Here is a 14,529-nt window from a genome sequence, read left to right on the forward strand (position 1 = left end):
TTCTTATAAAACTCCAAGGACGAGCCCAGTGGTTTCCAAACATAGTCATACTTGATGTCCTAGCCCCGGAAAATCTGATTCCATATATCTAGGGAGGAAGCTGGGGATCTACATTTGAACTCTTCTGGTGATTTTAATGTGGTTTTTCATCTGATCCATAGTGACCAATATATGCTTTATTAGTGCTTTTCAAATTTATTGTGTATACGAATCTCCTGGGGACCTGGTTAAAAGGCAGATTCCGATTCCTTAGGTCTATGGGAGGGCCCAGATTCTTCATTTCTAACAAGCAAGACACCATTTCTTTTCTTACTTGGTTTAGAAAGCAATATTGAACACCTCCCTCTGTGGTACTATTGTGTCAAGAAACCTATCACTGGCATTAGAATGTCAGGTTTTAATAATTTATCCCCTTGAAAATTTCCTATGTATTTGGAGACAAAATAAGTATTGCCAACAGACCTGGGGAGAAGTGCCTGGGCCCGCTCAGCTTGGCCTTGGCTAGCCCGTTGTTTCCTTTACTGGACACTACCAGATGGCCTTCATCATCGTGGCTGGAATCTGCCTCTGCCTCTACTTCCTGTTTCTATGCTTCATGGTATTTCAGGTGTTTCGGAACATCAGTGGGAAGCAGTCCAGCCTGCCAGCTATGAGCAAAGTCCGGCGGCTACACTATGAGGTGGGCAGATTGCTTGGCTCGTTCTGGAACTGGTGCTTGCTTATCTTTCCGCTTGATGTGTAAACACACACACCCCAGAGATAGAAAGCCTTAACTTTGAAATACACATTGAGAGATTCTCATGTAGGATCTCTGGGCAAACTTAGAGGCCAAATCTTACTCTGAGAAGCATCTAGCTGGCCTGTCTAAATCTTGGCATTTTCTGTGGTACAAATGTGTTTCCATTTCCAATAAGGAGTAAACTTGTTCAGCCAGTTCTTCAGCTTGGTGATGGAATGTAGGTACATACTAGATGGGAGATTGGACTATGGCAGAACTGGGATTTGGTTGGGATGAGGCTTTAGTCAAAGTTCTGTCCCAAAATCAACCCTGTCCTGTAACTAAACAGGGTTTAGTCCAGGTGATCTGATTTCCAGACTCTTAACAGGCTACATTCCCCTAAAATATCCAGCAGATGCTCAGACCGTTCAGTAATCTCTGTTTATAGATTATGTTCCTCATTCAAGAGAAACACTTAACATCCTCAAATCCCCAATGCAAGCAACACATCCTTGATTTATCAGGGATCCCTTGGGTTCATGCCTAAGTGGCTGTTCTTGGAGAAACAAGCCTGATTCCTGTATGAAAAGAGAAGCAGAAACTACAGAACCTCAGAGTTTTTATATGCAGTAGATCTTACACATAAGAGCCCCTGAATAATAGGCCTCCCTCCTTGAAACACAGGTTCTCTTAAATCCTGCTCTCAGGAAACCACAGGCACTTTCTAAGGCTTGCCTGTCTCCAGAGCTGGAGTGACATGAGAAAATTCAACCAAATCCACTTCATGTTGATTAATATGCACATTTCTTTTTGTTCACTGGAGCAGAATTTTATTACAACCACAGAAAACTTGGATTTGGTAACTTTGAACCCTTGCAGAGAAGCATAACCAGCTTAGCAGGGAAATTAGCAGCCTCACGACGTGTTGTGAATATAATTTCCCAGGCTCTCGTATCACTGCTTTATGAGTGATAAGAACATAGGAAATATTTGACCCAAGAAATTTTCAGCCACACTCACCTCTGCAGAAGAAATATTACTATGGGAAATCATTTTACTGTCATTCTTAGGGATTTGGTTTTACAGATTTCTTTAAGCTTTTTATAGATTTATATAGTGAGAAAAGGATTGGTAGCTGATGGAGTATTAAACTACTCTTTCTTTTCTAATAGGGGCTAATTTTTAGGTTCAAGTTCCTTATGCTTATCACCTTGGCCTGCGCTGCCATGACTGTCATCTTCTTCATCGTTAGTCAGGTAAGTGGACCCTGAGATGTCAAGGTGAGAATGTCTCTGCAGAGGTCCCTCTACCTTGCACAGAAATTTGATAGAGCTACTGAGGAAAGGGGCAGAGAGGTCATCATTCTGGACAGCTGGCCAAGCCATATTTTTCTGGGTCTTGATGTCACCTGGCCAAATGGACTAAATTTTCTCTTTCCATAAAACCTTGTAGGAGATAAAAGTTTCTAAATAAATTAAAAGCCTACAGCCAACTTGAAGGGCACATATTTTATTTACTTACGAGAATAAACTTATCAAGCCCTGTAGCACAACACTAAAGTGTAAATTTGACTCTATTTTTATCTAGCATTAACATAGATCCTTATACAGTCCATCAGCTATTCCTTGTAATAATTATATTGCCACTTAAATATGAAACGTAATTCAGAAGTCCCTTTGATAGCATCTTGTCTTTTTACTGGTTATTTCCAAAACTCAAAATTTTGCTATACTTGAAAATCTCAACAATGATAATGATTTAAAAATATTCATAACTTGTTTTGAAGGGTGGGAAGTACTCTTGAAGTCTAATATATCTATTATTCATTTGAGCATCACGGAAATCCTGCGAGGTAAGTAGGGCAGGAATTGTTATCCTAGATTGCTAGAATATGATATCTAATAGCTTTGGAGAAAGTTTTCATTAATGCTGTTTTCTAGCTGGATGGATTACTTAACAGTTCTAAGGTTTAGTTTTCTTATCTGCAAAATAAATATAACAGTAGACCCACAGAAGGCTGCTGTAATGATCACATGAAGTAATATTTACAAAGAGGGATGCATTCTGAGAAATGCATCATTATGTGAGTTCCTCATTAAGGGAACATCGTAGAGTGTACTTACACAATAGATGGTATCGCTTGCTACATACCTGGGCCATATGGTGTAACCTATTGCTCCTAGGCTACTAACCTGTACAGCATGTTCCTCTACTGACCACTGCAGGCAATTGTAACACAGTGGTAAGTATTTGTATATTTCAAACATATCTAAACATAGAAAAATACAGAAAAAATATGGTGTTATAATCTTACAGGACCACCATCATGTATGTGGTCTGTTGTTGACTAAACCATCATTGTGGCAACCAAATGTAATTAGCAGAGCACCTGGCACATTGTAAGCATGAATAGTTGTGTTCTTATGAATAGCAAGAAGGTTGAATGTCTTTCTTGTCAAAGGACGTGCAATAAGTTAAGAGATCAGAACCCAGTCCATCTGACTCTTTTGCCAGTGCTTTGTCATTTAGCCAAAATGGAGGATTTCAGCAGTGCAGAGAGTCTCTTAGGACATGACTTGCTCCATTCTGCTAGGAAGTTTCCCTAGTACAGGGACTCCTAACCATTTTTGTATATGGACCCCTATAGCAACCTGATGAAGGCTACGAGTCTCCTCTTAGAATGTTTTCTCATAAGTAAAATAAAATACTTTGAATTTCAAAGGGAATCATCTCTATATATCATATGTAATATATATTTACAGTAAAACATGCTACAGGTATATTACAGATTTATATCTACAACTGTAATTGATGTGAAAATATCATGATTCCTATCGAGAAAATCACAGTAGTACTAACACTATCGGGATTTTTCTGCATCTGTAATTGAAGTAAACATTATCTTTCAGTTAGAGACTAGTGAAAACAAAGATACAATTTTTTCTATTCTAGTTTATGGACCCCTTAAATTCTATCCAAGGACACCCAAGGGGACCCCGAGTTTGGAGCCTCTAGAGCCCTGTTGTTGGCTGTGCCACTGGGGAGTGTTAGCGTTGCTAGCTCTACTGAGGTTGAAATGAACATGGAAAAAATAAAACTGATATACATATATGTCTTTGTAAGTTCTGTTCACCACATCTGCTTTGACCTATAACACTGCCGTGTTTGTATCAGGTTGTTTGTTTATAAAACCTTGGAAACTTCGCTTTCCACTCCACTCTGAAAGAGTTTTTTATTCTACCAGCTAAGGCTCAAACATCCATATTCAAACAAGAGTGTCTGAGGCCTGACTTCTCCCATGGCTGTTCCCTCCTATGACAAAAATGCTTTTCAGTTCCTCCAGTCCCTCCGTAGTGCACAGTGGCACTTGACACAGCCAGGTCTGCAAGGCTGAGGGGGCACGGAGCACTTCCTTGGAGAAACAGAATCTCAAGGAAGATGGGTTGAGACATAAAAGGCAATTTCAAGATATGTTTTCAGGAAGGCAGAAAGAAGGGTGCTTTTGGTCCTAAGGCCACACACAGGTCCTTGTGCCAATTTGGGAAGCTGACGTCATTCTCCCCACACTGCCTCATGTATGTCTTACCTCTGTGGGGAGTGCCTTCCACCTGAAGTCAAGAAGGACTGATCCCTGAAGCAGCTGCGTGTTGCCAGGATTTAACCTTGTACATGTTTAATTAGTGTACTTCTTACAGCAAAGGAAGCCATCTTCCAAGGAGCATAGTTTGTGGCTTTTCTTTGGAGAAAAAGATTAATATTCTATTGCCTCAGTATTTTCTAATACAGCTTCAGCCTGTGGCTGGCTTTTTATATCTGCTGCGACAGTCGGCCCGGAGTGGATTTCAACTCTAAGGGGGTAGCAATGAGGCCTTTTGAATTCCATTAGCTCCTCACATTCCTCCTGCTGGGTTTTTTTTTTAAAGATTTATTTATAGACATCTAAGACATTTTCCGGCATAACTCTCAGTGCCCCAGGTACTGTATTAATATAGTCATCAGAGGGTTTATTTTTTAATGTCATTTTGGAATGTCAGAGCAATGAGCTCACCTGAAAGGAAACCTATTGGGTAACTTTTTGAAATGGATCCCAGCCTTAGGTAAAAGGAATGTATTAAAACCCCCATTATACTCTCGGGCTTGCTGTGGGAGAGCTTGCATTTAAGCCTCATGAAATATAATGCGAGGGGATCTCGCCAGGATATTGAAGCTCTGAGGCCAGGAATGAAAGGCGACGGGAAGCTGTGGAATGCAGTGACCTTGAGGCTTTGTAGCTGGGTACTGAGGTGCAGTCTTTTAATGCCTGCCATTTTAATGGCCTCAGTCATAGCAACCAAGAGATGGTACATCGCAGTCTGGTATTTCAGCCCCTTCCCTCTAGAAAATAAAGAGGTGTTCCATTTAGAGGTGGCGGCAGTAGGGAACAGAAGTGCAGTGCAGGGGAGAAGGTCACCGACCTTCATTAAGGGGACCCCCAGGTGCCTGACATTCAGGTCAAGCCACATGCAGCAAACTCCCAGAGAGCCTGTCCCCAGCTCTTTTGTGTGTGTGTGATCACTTCATTCTGTTACTTACAGAGGAAATGTTTCCGGTAAGAGAGCCTGGGTCTGGGATTTGGAAATCTTGTTGTTAAGTGGAATGTTGGTTGTCAAGACTACTGGGTGTAAAGGGATTTGACCTTCACTTGGCTCCAGGGGTATAATTGGGTGGTTTCACACAAAAGTAAATTGTTCAAATGTAAAATCAGGAAAAACAGGGACTTTTAGAAAGAAGACTTACGCAGAGGGTGAGATTTGGGAATTTTTTTTGGTGGGGGAGTTTTGGCGGAGGGGGGCTGGGGCTACCTGATTTTTCTCTCAAAGTTAAAAGGGGGAGACTGTTACCTCCGCCTTGGCATTAGTATGATTTTGGATTTACAAGGCCTGCTCTGTTGAGGCCGCTTATTGTGGTACATATTGGTGGGAATGTGCTCAGAGCTGAGGATGTCTCAGGCATGAATAATTGGGAGAGGAGAGGGAAAAACAAGCTAGCCATCAAAGGGTAGAGTTACACTATCTATACCGTTTATTTCTGCAGTTCAGCTCTTTGCCCACGGCAGGAAACACCACATTTACAGATTGCACATTCAGTAGGATGTGTAGTTCTGCAATTCCACTCTAAACAATGTGTCCCAGAGCAAGTATGAGATGGGAGCAGGAGTCTGATGTTTCCTGTCAGGCTTAGTGTGTGCAAAGGCATACTATGGGCATCTCATTCCAGTGGTTCTACTGTAAGTTTTTATTTTGTTTATATATCCAATTTATTTATACCATACGTTACTATGTCCAGGATATACAGTGCATGCTATACAGATCTGAATATACAAACCTGTGTGTGTATGTTGTATTAGTAAGGTACATTATGGGCAATGAAGTGAATTTCAGAAGGAAATTTGACCTTACACAGTCGTTGCCTCATGTGCTACCTTCAGAGCAGGTGCTACCTTCAGAGATCAACCCCTGTTTAAGATAACATTCCTACCTTTGTGTTGTATAATGGTTAAGAATACCTTCTTTTGGAGTCAGAGCCATGACTCTCTGGCTGAGCAATCTTGGGCAAGATACTACATCTTTCTGTGCCACAGTTTACCCATGTGTTGAATGGAAATATTACCTACCTACCTACCTCACAGCATCATTAAGAAGACTAAATAATGTGTTTCATGTAAAAGGTTTAGTATTGTATGTGGCACATCATTAGCATGGAATAAATATGCTTATCCTTGTTATGAATACAAAAGAATCTTAGCTTTGCTAATATTTGTATTAACCACTTATTTTAAATAAATATAACAGAAAGCAATATTTTAAATGAATAACACTTTTCACATATTGGCATCTCCTCTCACTTTTAAATTCAATTATTATGACTTGCTGGGGACTGCAATATTTTCTCTTTACTTTTCAGTCAAATACTTATTAAGAGTGGTTGTTTCCATCTCCACTTTCTACCTCCATGTATTTGTCCCGGAGTCCCTACACATGCCTGTACTTTACCTCTGTTCATTCAACATACGTCTACTGAGCACCACTGTGTACCAGGCACACAGGTTGGTGTTTCCTTAGATGGGTCAGTCATGTCAATCCTAGCAAGAATCAATGTCACTAAAATTGTCAATACTGAGTATTTCCAACTTCTGTCACAGGAAGTAGTAGGGTCTCTTACTGGCCCTTCCCTGAGCTGAAGAGTCCACTGCCTTAACAGAGTAGAAGAGCTGCCATATTGCCATATTCTCTCTTGTAGCTAGGAAGGATGGCAGCCTAGCCTCCCTCCTTCATCACGTACAGAAGAGTTCTCTGTGTTATGACAGCAGGTACATATATTTCTGGAAACTATCTTAATGCTTTCTTTTCATTTCCATTATATGCAGTAAAAATCATAAGATGCTCTAAGTAACACAGTTTTTATAAAGTTAGCATATTCTGCACTTAAAAGTAAGGAGAGCGACATTTGGAGACATTTCTAAGAAGTCCTAAGTAGCTTGAATGCCGGTACATTGTCCTAAAATTAGTAATGGTTATGAAATCCTTCTTTGCCAAAAAATACTCTGGGCATTTTATATAAAATGCATTATTTTCCAAAATAAATAAGAGTTCATAATGGTGGTTTGTTTATGAGTCACAAAAAGTGAAGAATTATGTGTCACCAAGGCCAAACTGAAACTGCCGAGTCTATAATTGGTTAATGTGGTTAACTGACACTCCTGGTCTTTCAGAAGAAAATACCTATACTTAGACCTTAATTTGGCCTAGGGCCCCAAATGGGTTATGGATTATACAGAAGATAATGAACACAGACCCACTGTATCATAAACAGGCAATGAAATCCACCTGCTTGTGAAAGTTCTTAACATTTCAATCCAGCCTGCCATCTTACAATTTAAAAGTGATTCCTAGAGAAGGTTTATACAATGCAGCCTCATTCGGCTGTCAAAGGAACATTTATCCAATACTTTCTTCTATTTCCATTTTAAGTATCCTGTAGTAAGCAGAAGTGGTCGAAATCATTTCATTTGTGTCAGAGCTGGGAACAAATTAGTCACCCAGCTCAGCAGCTCTGTTGACAGTTCTTAGTATAATCCATATATCTTTAGGCAGCCCTTAAGACAATTACCAAATCATTAACACAGACAAAAACAGCTTCAAAACATCTCTTGCAGAATTTCAAAGCATATGAAAGCTTCATAATTATCTTCATGAGTGGCTTACTTCGAGTGATGTTATAGGAATAACTAATATTTACTGGGTGTTTACTGTATGCCAGGCAGTTTCTAGAAATATTTTTCTTAATTCTCTTCAATAACCTGTAAGCTTTTATTTTACACTTACGGACACTGAAGTTCTGAAGTTTGGAGTCTTCATCTTGTCTTACCATTAAGCAGAGTGAATGGTAGACACTGGATTTGAAATAATCTATGGTGCATCAGGTCCTAAAGACATGGCAGCAAAGAGAACTGGTCTTTGCCTGCAGGGAATTGACATCTAAGCTGGGAAGACAGACAGCAGAGGAGGAATTAAAACTGTGAATAGAGGCCGGGCGCGGTGGCTCAAGCCTGTAATCCCAGCACTTTGGGAGGCCGAGACGGGCGGATCACGAGGTCAGGAGATGAAGACCATCCTGGCTAACCCGGTGAAACCCCGTCTCTAGTAAAAAATACAAAAAACTAGCCGGGCGAGGTGGCGGGCGCCTGTAGTCCCAGCTACTCGGGAGGCTGAGGCAGGAGAATGACGTAAACCCGGGAGGCGGAGCTTGCAGTGAGCTGAGATCCGGCCACTGCACTCCAGCCTGGGCGGCAGAGCGAGACTCCGTCTCAAAAAAAAAAACAAAACAAACAAACAAAAAAAAACTGTGAATAAGTGATGGGCTCAAACACAGTTTGTTTAACTTAGGGATAGCAATGAATTGCTGTTTTTAGGAAGAGACACTCCCTAGGTGATACTAATGTGTAGCCAAGGTAAGGACCACCGTGCCTGACACATAGCTAGAGAACCTTCAGTTGACCTTAATTTTTACTGAAATGATTCAGATTAAAATATGGAGTCTTACATGGCCCTCCATGTTTCCCATATGTAGAAGAGACTTGGTTTTCATGTTGGCTGGTTCCTTTATTGGTGTTATGTTTCTTCTGTTTCTTCTCTGTTTCAATTGAATGTCACCATCCTTTCTCCCTAGGTAACGGAAGGCCATTGGAAATGGGGCGGCGTCACAGTCCAAGTGAACAGTGCCTTTTTCACGGGCATCTATGGGATGTGGAACCTGTATGTCTTTGCTCTGATGTTCTTGTATGCACCGTCCCATAAAAACTATGGAGAAGACCAGTCCAATGGTGAGTTTCTGTCTCTTTAGAACAGCTTAAGTCAGGATAAATAGGCTTCTGTCTTTACGAGATTTAAGTGGCTAAAGCTCTGAGATTGCCAGTGAAGCTTTCCCTCCAAGTATACTCCTCGCACTGGGAGACAGTGAATGAGCACCCAGGGGACTCAGGGCCATAAGACAAAAAGCCCACACAAGCCAGATCTTTAAGTCCTCATTTTTAAATCTCTAAAATACATTGAGAATATTGCATGCTAGTCTAAAATATGTCTTGATTTTAGTACAAGAGTCAAATTTGCTTTCTTTACATTTTTGAGCACAATTGACTGTTGGAAACTGTGCCATGTTTATTCCTCCCATTTGAGAAGCAGAATCCTAAGATACCAGGTGGAGGGAGTCTGGGCCCTGAGAGCTGAAGATGGAACAGGCTTCATTTTTCTTCTGCCCATTTTTCTTCAAAGTGATTTTTTGATGTATGTCTAAACCAATAGCTATTCTCCTGTCCCCAGAATCTTCCTGTCCTTTAGTGCTGGTGTGTGCTGCCTTTTTATATCTTATAACCACGGAGCACTGAGACGTGGATGCTGCAAGTAGCCTTACAGAATCCAGTCATTTTATAGATAAAGAAACTGAGGCCTAGAGAAGGGAAGCTCTTGCTCAAGGTTTCTTCACTAGCCACAGCAGACAGAAATGATTAACACTGTCTAGGCCAGTGCTGTTAACAGGTAACAGGTGGCCTGATAAACAACTGATCTAGTAGATGCTTTTTCTGTTTGGCTTCAGCCTTATTCCTCATTCCTTCTCTTTTTACACCTGCTTTACTCTACCCATGTACTTGCTATTCCCCAAACATAGGAAGCCCTTTCTCAAATTAGTGCTCTAGTGCCTTTCACTCTGCCTTGCAGTGGAAACCAGGGTAGCAGCCCCCCAGAGCCAAGGGTTGGCCTCACTTTTAGGAAGTACTCAGTGAGTGTGCGTTGCATGAGTGGACTGCACATTCTACCTCCATCTGGGACTAATGAAACTCTACTCTTCTTTTGGGCCCAGTCAAAATGCAGCATCTTCTTTAACACCTATTCCCAATCACCCCAATTAGAATCCAGCAAATGACATTCAACGGAATGTTGTCTCCATGATATGTTGATAAATTTAGGTAGTCAAACATGCTTGAGAATGATTGAGTTGATCGGCACTAATAAGACTTTACACTGCAATATATGTTAATGCCTTTAGTACATTAATTTATACTGTCAGTCTTTATAAAGCGGAGGGCAGTAACAGCATTTTCCAGAATTATTAGATCATTTGGCCCTGGCACCCTTTCTTCAGGCAGTGTATCTCTTGAAACTGTTGTCCTAAGGAATATGCCTAGGGGATCGTGAGTTTACTTTCCACATGACATTCACTGTGTAGAGGTGGCAGATGAGTCGTCTGTGCCTTTATGCTCCTGCTGGACCATCGACTCCTTCAGGGCAAGGACTAGTTCTTAAGGATACTTTTAAAATGTTGAGTGAATTAATGCTTTAGAAGTAAGAGTTCTACATTAGCCTTCAGTGATCTTGTGGGGAGAAGGGATGGGGGTAGTAACTTGAGAGATGAGATGAAGAGGAGCAGGAGGAGAAGGCATCTGTGCTGGGGGTCAAGGGACGTTGAGTGGTCTCAGCCACCGTCTGTCTTCATCCTATATTTTCCATATCCATGTGAGAGCATGCTGGACATGAGTTTCCCTCACCCCTTGACCTCTTTGGAGTAGACATATTGTCACAATCAGTTTCAAACCCATCTCTGGTCTGAGGTGAGAATACAGAGCATTTACCTACCTACCCCCTGCCCAACTTTGATTTGACTGACTGTTTTGCTAGAAGGCTTGTGAGCTAGGCAGCCTTCTTCCTTTCCATTTCTAGTAAAAACACCACTCGGTGTTTTTACACTGCCGGGCTTGTGGACAAGAATCTTGATTTCATTCCATGGTCATCCTGTGGGACATTGGAGGAAACCATGTGGCCTTGTCCTTGATGTGAGTAGGTAGAGTTTCTGCCTTCCAGAGAAATACCACTTAAAGCAATGGCTGGCCTTCTGGATGATGGAATGATAATACCAGTGGGAAATAATGATCAAGTATTGACTGTGTGCTACAGCACTTTATGTACGTAAATGCTTTTGCTTGTTTTTATTGTGTGACTGCTGGCAAACCACTTAACCCTCTGTGTACCACTGCTCCCAAATATAAGTGATCTCCTAAAGTCCTTTTGAACTATGAATTTCTATGGTTAGGCTGTGTGCAGTGGCTCACACCTGTAGTCCTAGCACTTTGGGAGGCCAAGGCTGGAGGATTTCTTGAGCCCAGAAGTTTGAGACCAGCCTAGGCAACATAGTGAAACCCCGTCTCTACAAAAACAAAACAAAAAACAAAAAAGTCAGGCATGGTGGTGTGCACCTGTAGTTCCAGATATTCAGGAGGCTGAGGCAGAAGGATCCCTTGAGCTCAAGGGGTTTAAGGCTGCAGTAAGCCATGATTGCACCACTGTACTCTAGCCGCCTAGGTGATAGAGGAGGCCCTGTCTCAACAAAAAAAAAAAAAAAAGAAAAGAAAAGAAAAGAAAATCCATGGTTGTCCTTATTCCTATTAGCAGGGAAGGGGCAGAAGAACACCTCTTGCCACTAATTGGCAGCCTGGGGGTGATATTTGTCATAGGTGAGGGATTTCCAAACATTGGTGAGAATGTGTCCACCCTACACAGTAGCTGCTCTCCTAGGCTTGAAATGTTGTAGTTGAGAAAAGCACTTGACTCTCCCTCATCAGAGTTTTTCACTGAAGACAGCTTGATCTGTAATTTCATGGAAGACTTGCCAATAATTCTCAACAAGAGGTCATATCCCCTGAATCCATTGCTAAGGGGGTGTTTTTAAATGTTCATAGTTGTTTTGGTTGGTCACTATAACTGGGATATGCCTTTGACATTTAGTGTCCAGATTCTAGGGGGTGCTATTAAATGTTGTTCAATAGGCAAAAAAGACTCATCATAAAGAAATGTCCTGCCTGAAATGCCAAGTAGAACCTCTCTTAAAAAACCTTCTTCAAGCAGTTTAGTGGGCAAACTCTCTGGGGACCATATGCTCATCCTAAACACAGAAGTCGTAAGATTTAGCAGTTCTCCTTTGGTAACATGATCATCTGTGACTTCCCAGCACCCCTGTGAGCCCCTGGCAGCTTGGGAGCCCTTCCCTTTCCTGCATGGTGCTGTGACCTTGTGCATTTGGAAGGGGTCTCTTCCGTGTTGGGCACTCTGCTCACTTTTCTTCTCTATTTTGTTTCACTTTTCATCTCTTCATCTGCCACCAGATCACACAATGTATCTTAGGAATTTCAGAGCGTTTGCCAAGATTTCAAAGTTCCTTGGAAAGACCTGGCTTGGAATATTATGTGGAAACCTCAAAGATGAACTCTTGCAAGGAAGGATACATGTGTCTTTACATTCTTTGAGTCTCTGGATGGAATTCCTTCTCCACCTCCAGCATTCCCACGCTCTTTTTCCATTTTCATGGGAAGCTTTTATTTTTAAGTTGGCTTTGGCCTTTCCCACGCTATTTCTTTCTCTCCTTTGCTTTGAAGCTTCAGAGCTAGGAATTCAGATCTCCTGGTACAGAGAGTGAATCCCAGGTGTGTGGGGCTTCAGCCTTCGTTAGATGGATCCTGGACAGAGCACAGACAAGCAGTTTCTGACACCAAAGGCAATAAGAAAAGGGAAAGAATCTTTGATGGAGGTTGTTTGGTATGTGAGTTGGAGAGAATCTTTGATGGAGGTTGTTTGGTATGTGAGTTGGAGAGAATCTTTGATGGAGGTTGTTTGGTATGTGAGTTGGAGAGAATCTTTGATGGAGGTTGTTTGGTATGTGAGTTGGAGGGCCGTGCCAAGTGTCAGGAGGAAGTAGAAGTGGGTAGGAAGGAAATGGAATCATTGAGCATTTCACGATAGACTTTTTCTTCTCTCTTTTGGTCAGAGAATGGACAGAGAAGAACAAAGTAGGCCACAGGTTCAAGACAAGATCACTTTCCAAAGAGCATTTTCTCGTGTATTTCTGTTTCTCTTTCATAGTGTGGATCAGAAAGTGACCCTTTACAAATGAACCACTGAGCCCCTCAGTACTTAGCTCACACGTCATACCTTAATTCCTTAGTACTTAGCCTTTGCCATCTTGAATAAGATGGAGTGAAGTGAAGCTCAAACGAGTGACAGAAACCTAGTCCTTGCTCTCAAGGAGGCTTTAGCCTGGTCTGGGGTACAAGATTTCCTCATCTTCCTCTTGAAAGGTGGCAGGACAACTCCACGCTGGAGTGTTTGCACCAGCAGATAGGTGCTGTGGGAGTGTGGTACCACATTCTTTATAGCCACAGGCTTTCATGGACTTCCCCTGGGTTCCTTCCTATTGGTTGGTGGACCATAGTGGCAGTGAATATGCAAAGTCATTCACATTAATCATTTTATTTGTATGTATGTAGAATTAGATGTGTAATCATTTAATGGATATATGTGTGTCTGAGTGTACACCACACACACATGCACATATAGATTTTTAAATTTAGCAAAGATATTTTAGTTACTTTTCCTTCAAGGAACACTTGTATTTTCTGCCCTGGTGCTGCTGTTGCTGTTGCTGCTGCTGCCTTTTCATGACAGTTGTTCTTTTTACCTGTTGCCATAACCAGTTTGTGAATCATTCTGGATGTCTTCCCAGGCAGATATGAATTGCAGCAGGCTAAAGTGAACCCTCTGCTCGGAGCAGAAATACCACCTCCCAGGGCTCCAGCAGCAAAGCTCTGCACACATGAAAAACTGTCCAAACCCACTCAACCACAATTCAGGTGGGAATAAGAAGCTGGAGCTGCTTATGAAGTCAGACAACTCTTGATAATAGCTTTGATTTTTGTGTTCTTTTGATTATAAAATTCTTGTCAGAATGTTTTAAAAAAAGAAGTGAGACATAGAAATCCCAACTAGATGACTGTGGCAGAGGGAACACCAAGACGCCCTCACTGCCACCATTCCCTCCTATTTCTGTTCACGCTGAGCATTTGCTGTCTAATGTGCCCACTCTGCTGGGAGCAAAAGCAGCAATGCTGGTTCCGTGTCTTGGCAGCTAGCTACTGTGTGATGTCAGTTTTACTTCTGGAGGCTTCTGAGGTCTCCTGCCCCTTGTTTCACAGGAAAGATGGCTTTGGCTTTTGTTGCCTCAGTAAAGGGCTGGATTAAGTCCTGAGGCCCTGACAGTGGTCGCCCCCTTTTATTGAAGCCATCCCCCTGATTGTACATTAGATGATCTGCCCATGGCCAACTGGGCTTCTTGATGTCTGAGCACTGATGGGATTGGTCTGTCACTTGGGCTGGACCCAGACCCTAAAACAGGTCTTAAAAGCCTTTCTCCATTCCCCAGTGAAGGTGGGAACCAAGTGATGGACCGTC

At 41.9% G+C, this 14,529-nt stretch overlaps 1 protein-coding gene across 6 annotated transcripts in view; it reads left to right on the top strand.

The window, feature by feature from the left end:
• WLS (Wnt ligand secretion mediator) overlaps positions 1 to 14,529 on the top strand; it is a 135,574-nt gene that overhangs the window by 87,035 nt on the left and 34,010 nt on the right. For all 6 annotated transcript variants that reach the window (XM_045369090.1, XM_074004106.1, XM_015434262.3 and 3 more), the window contains 3 exons: positions 536 to 679; positions 1,891 to 1,974; positions 8,927 to 9,080. In XM_045369090.1, coding sequence (XP_045225025.1) covers positions 536 to 679; positions 1,891 to 1,974; positions 8,927 to 9,080 — 382 coding nt within the window. The remainder of the gene's footprint in view (positions 1 to 535; positions 680 to 1,890; positions 1,975 to 8,926; positions 9,081 to 14,529) is intronic.

This window comes from Macaca fascicularis, chromosome 1, assembly GCF_037993035.2.
Source record: "Macaca fascicularis isolate 582-1 chromosome 1, T2T-MFA8v1.1".
NCBI classification, from domain to species: domain Eukaryota; kingdom Metazoa; phylum Chordata; class Mammalia; order Primates; family Cercopithecidae; genus Macaca; species Macaca fascicularis.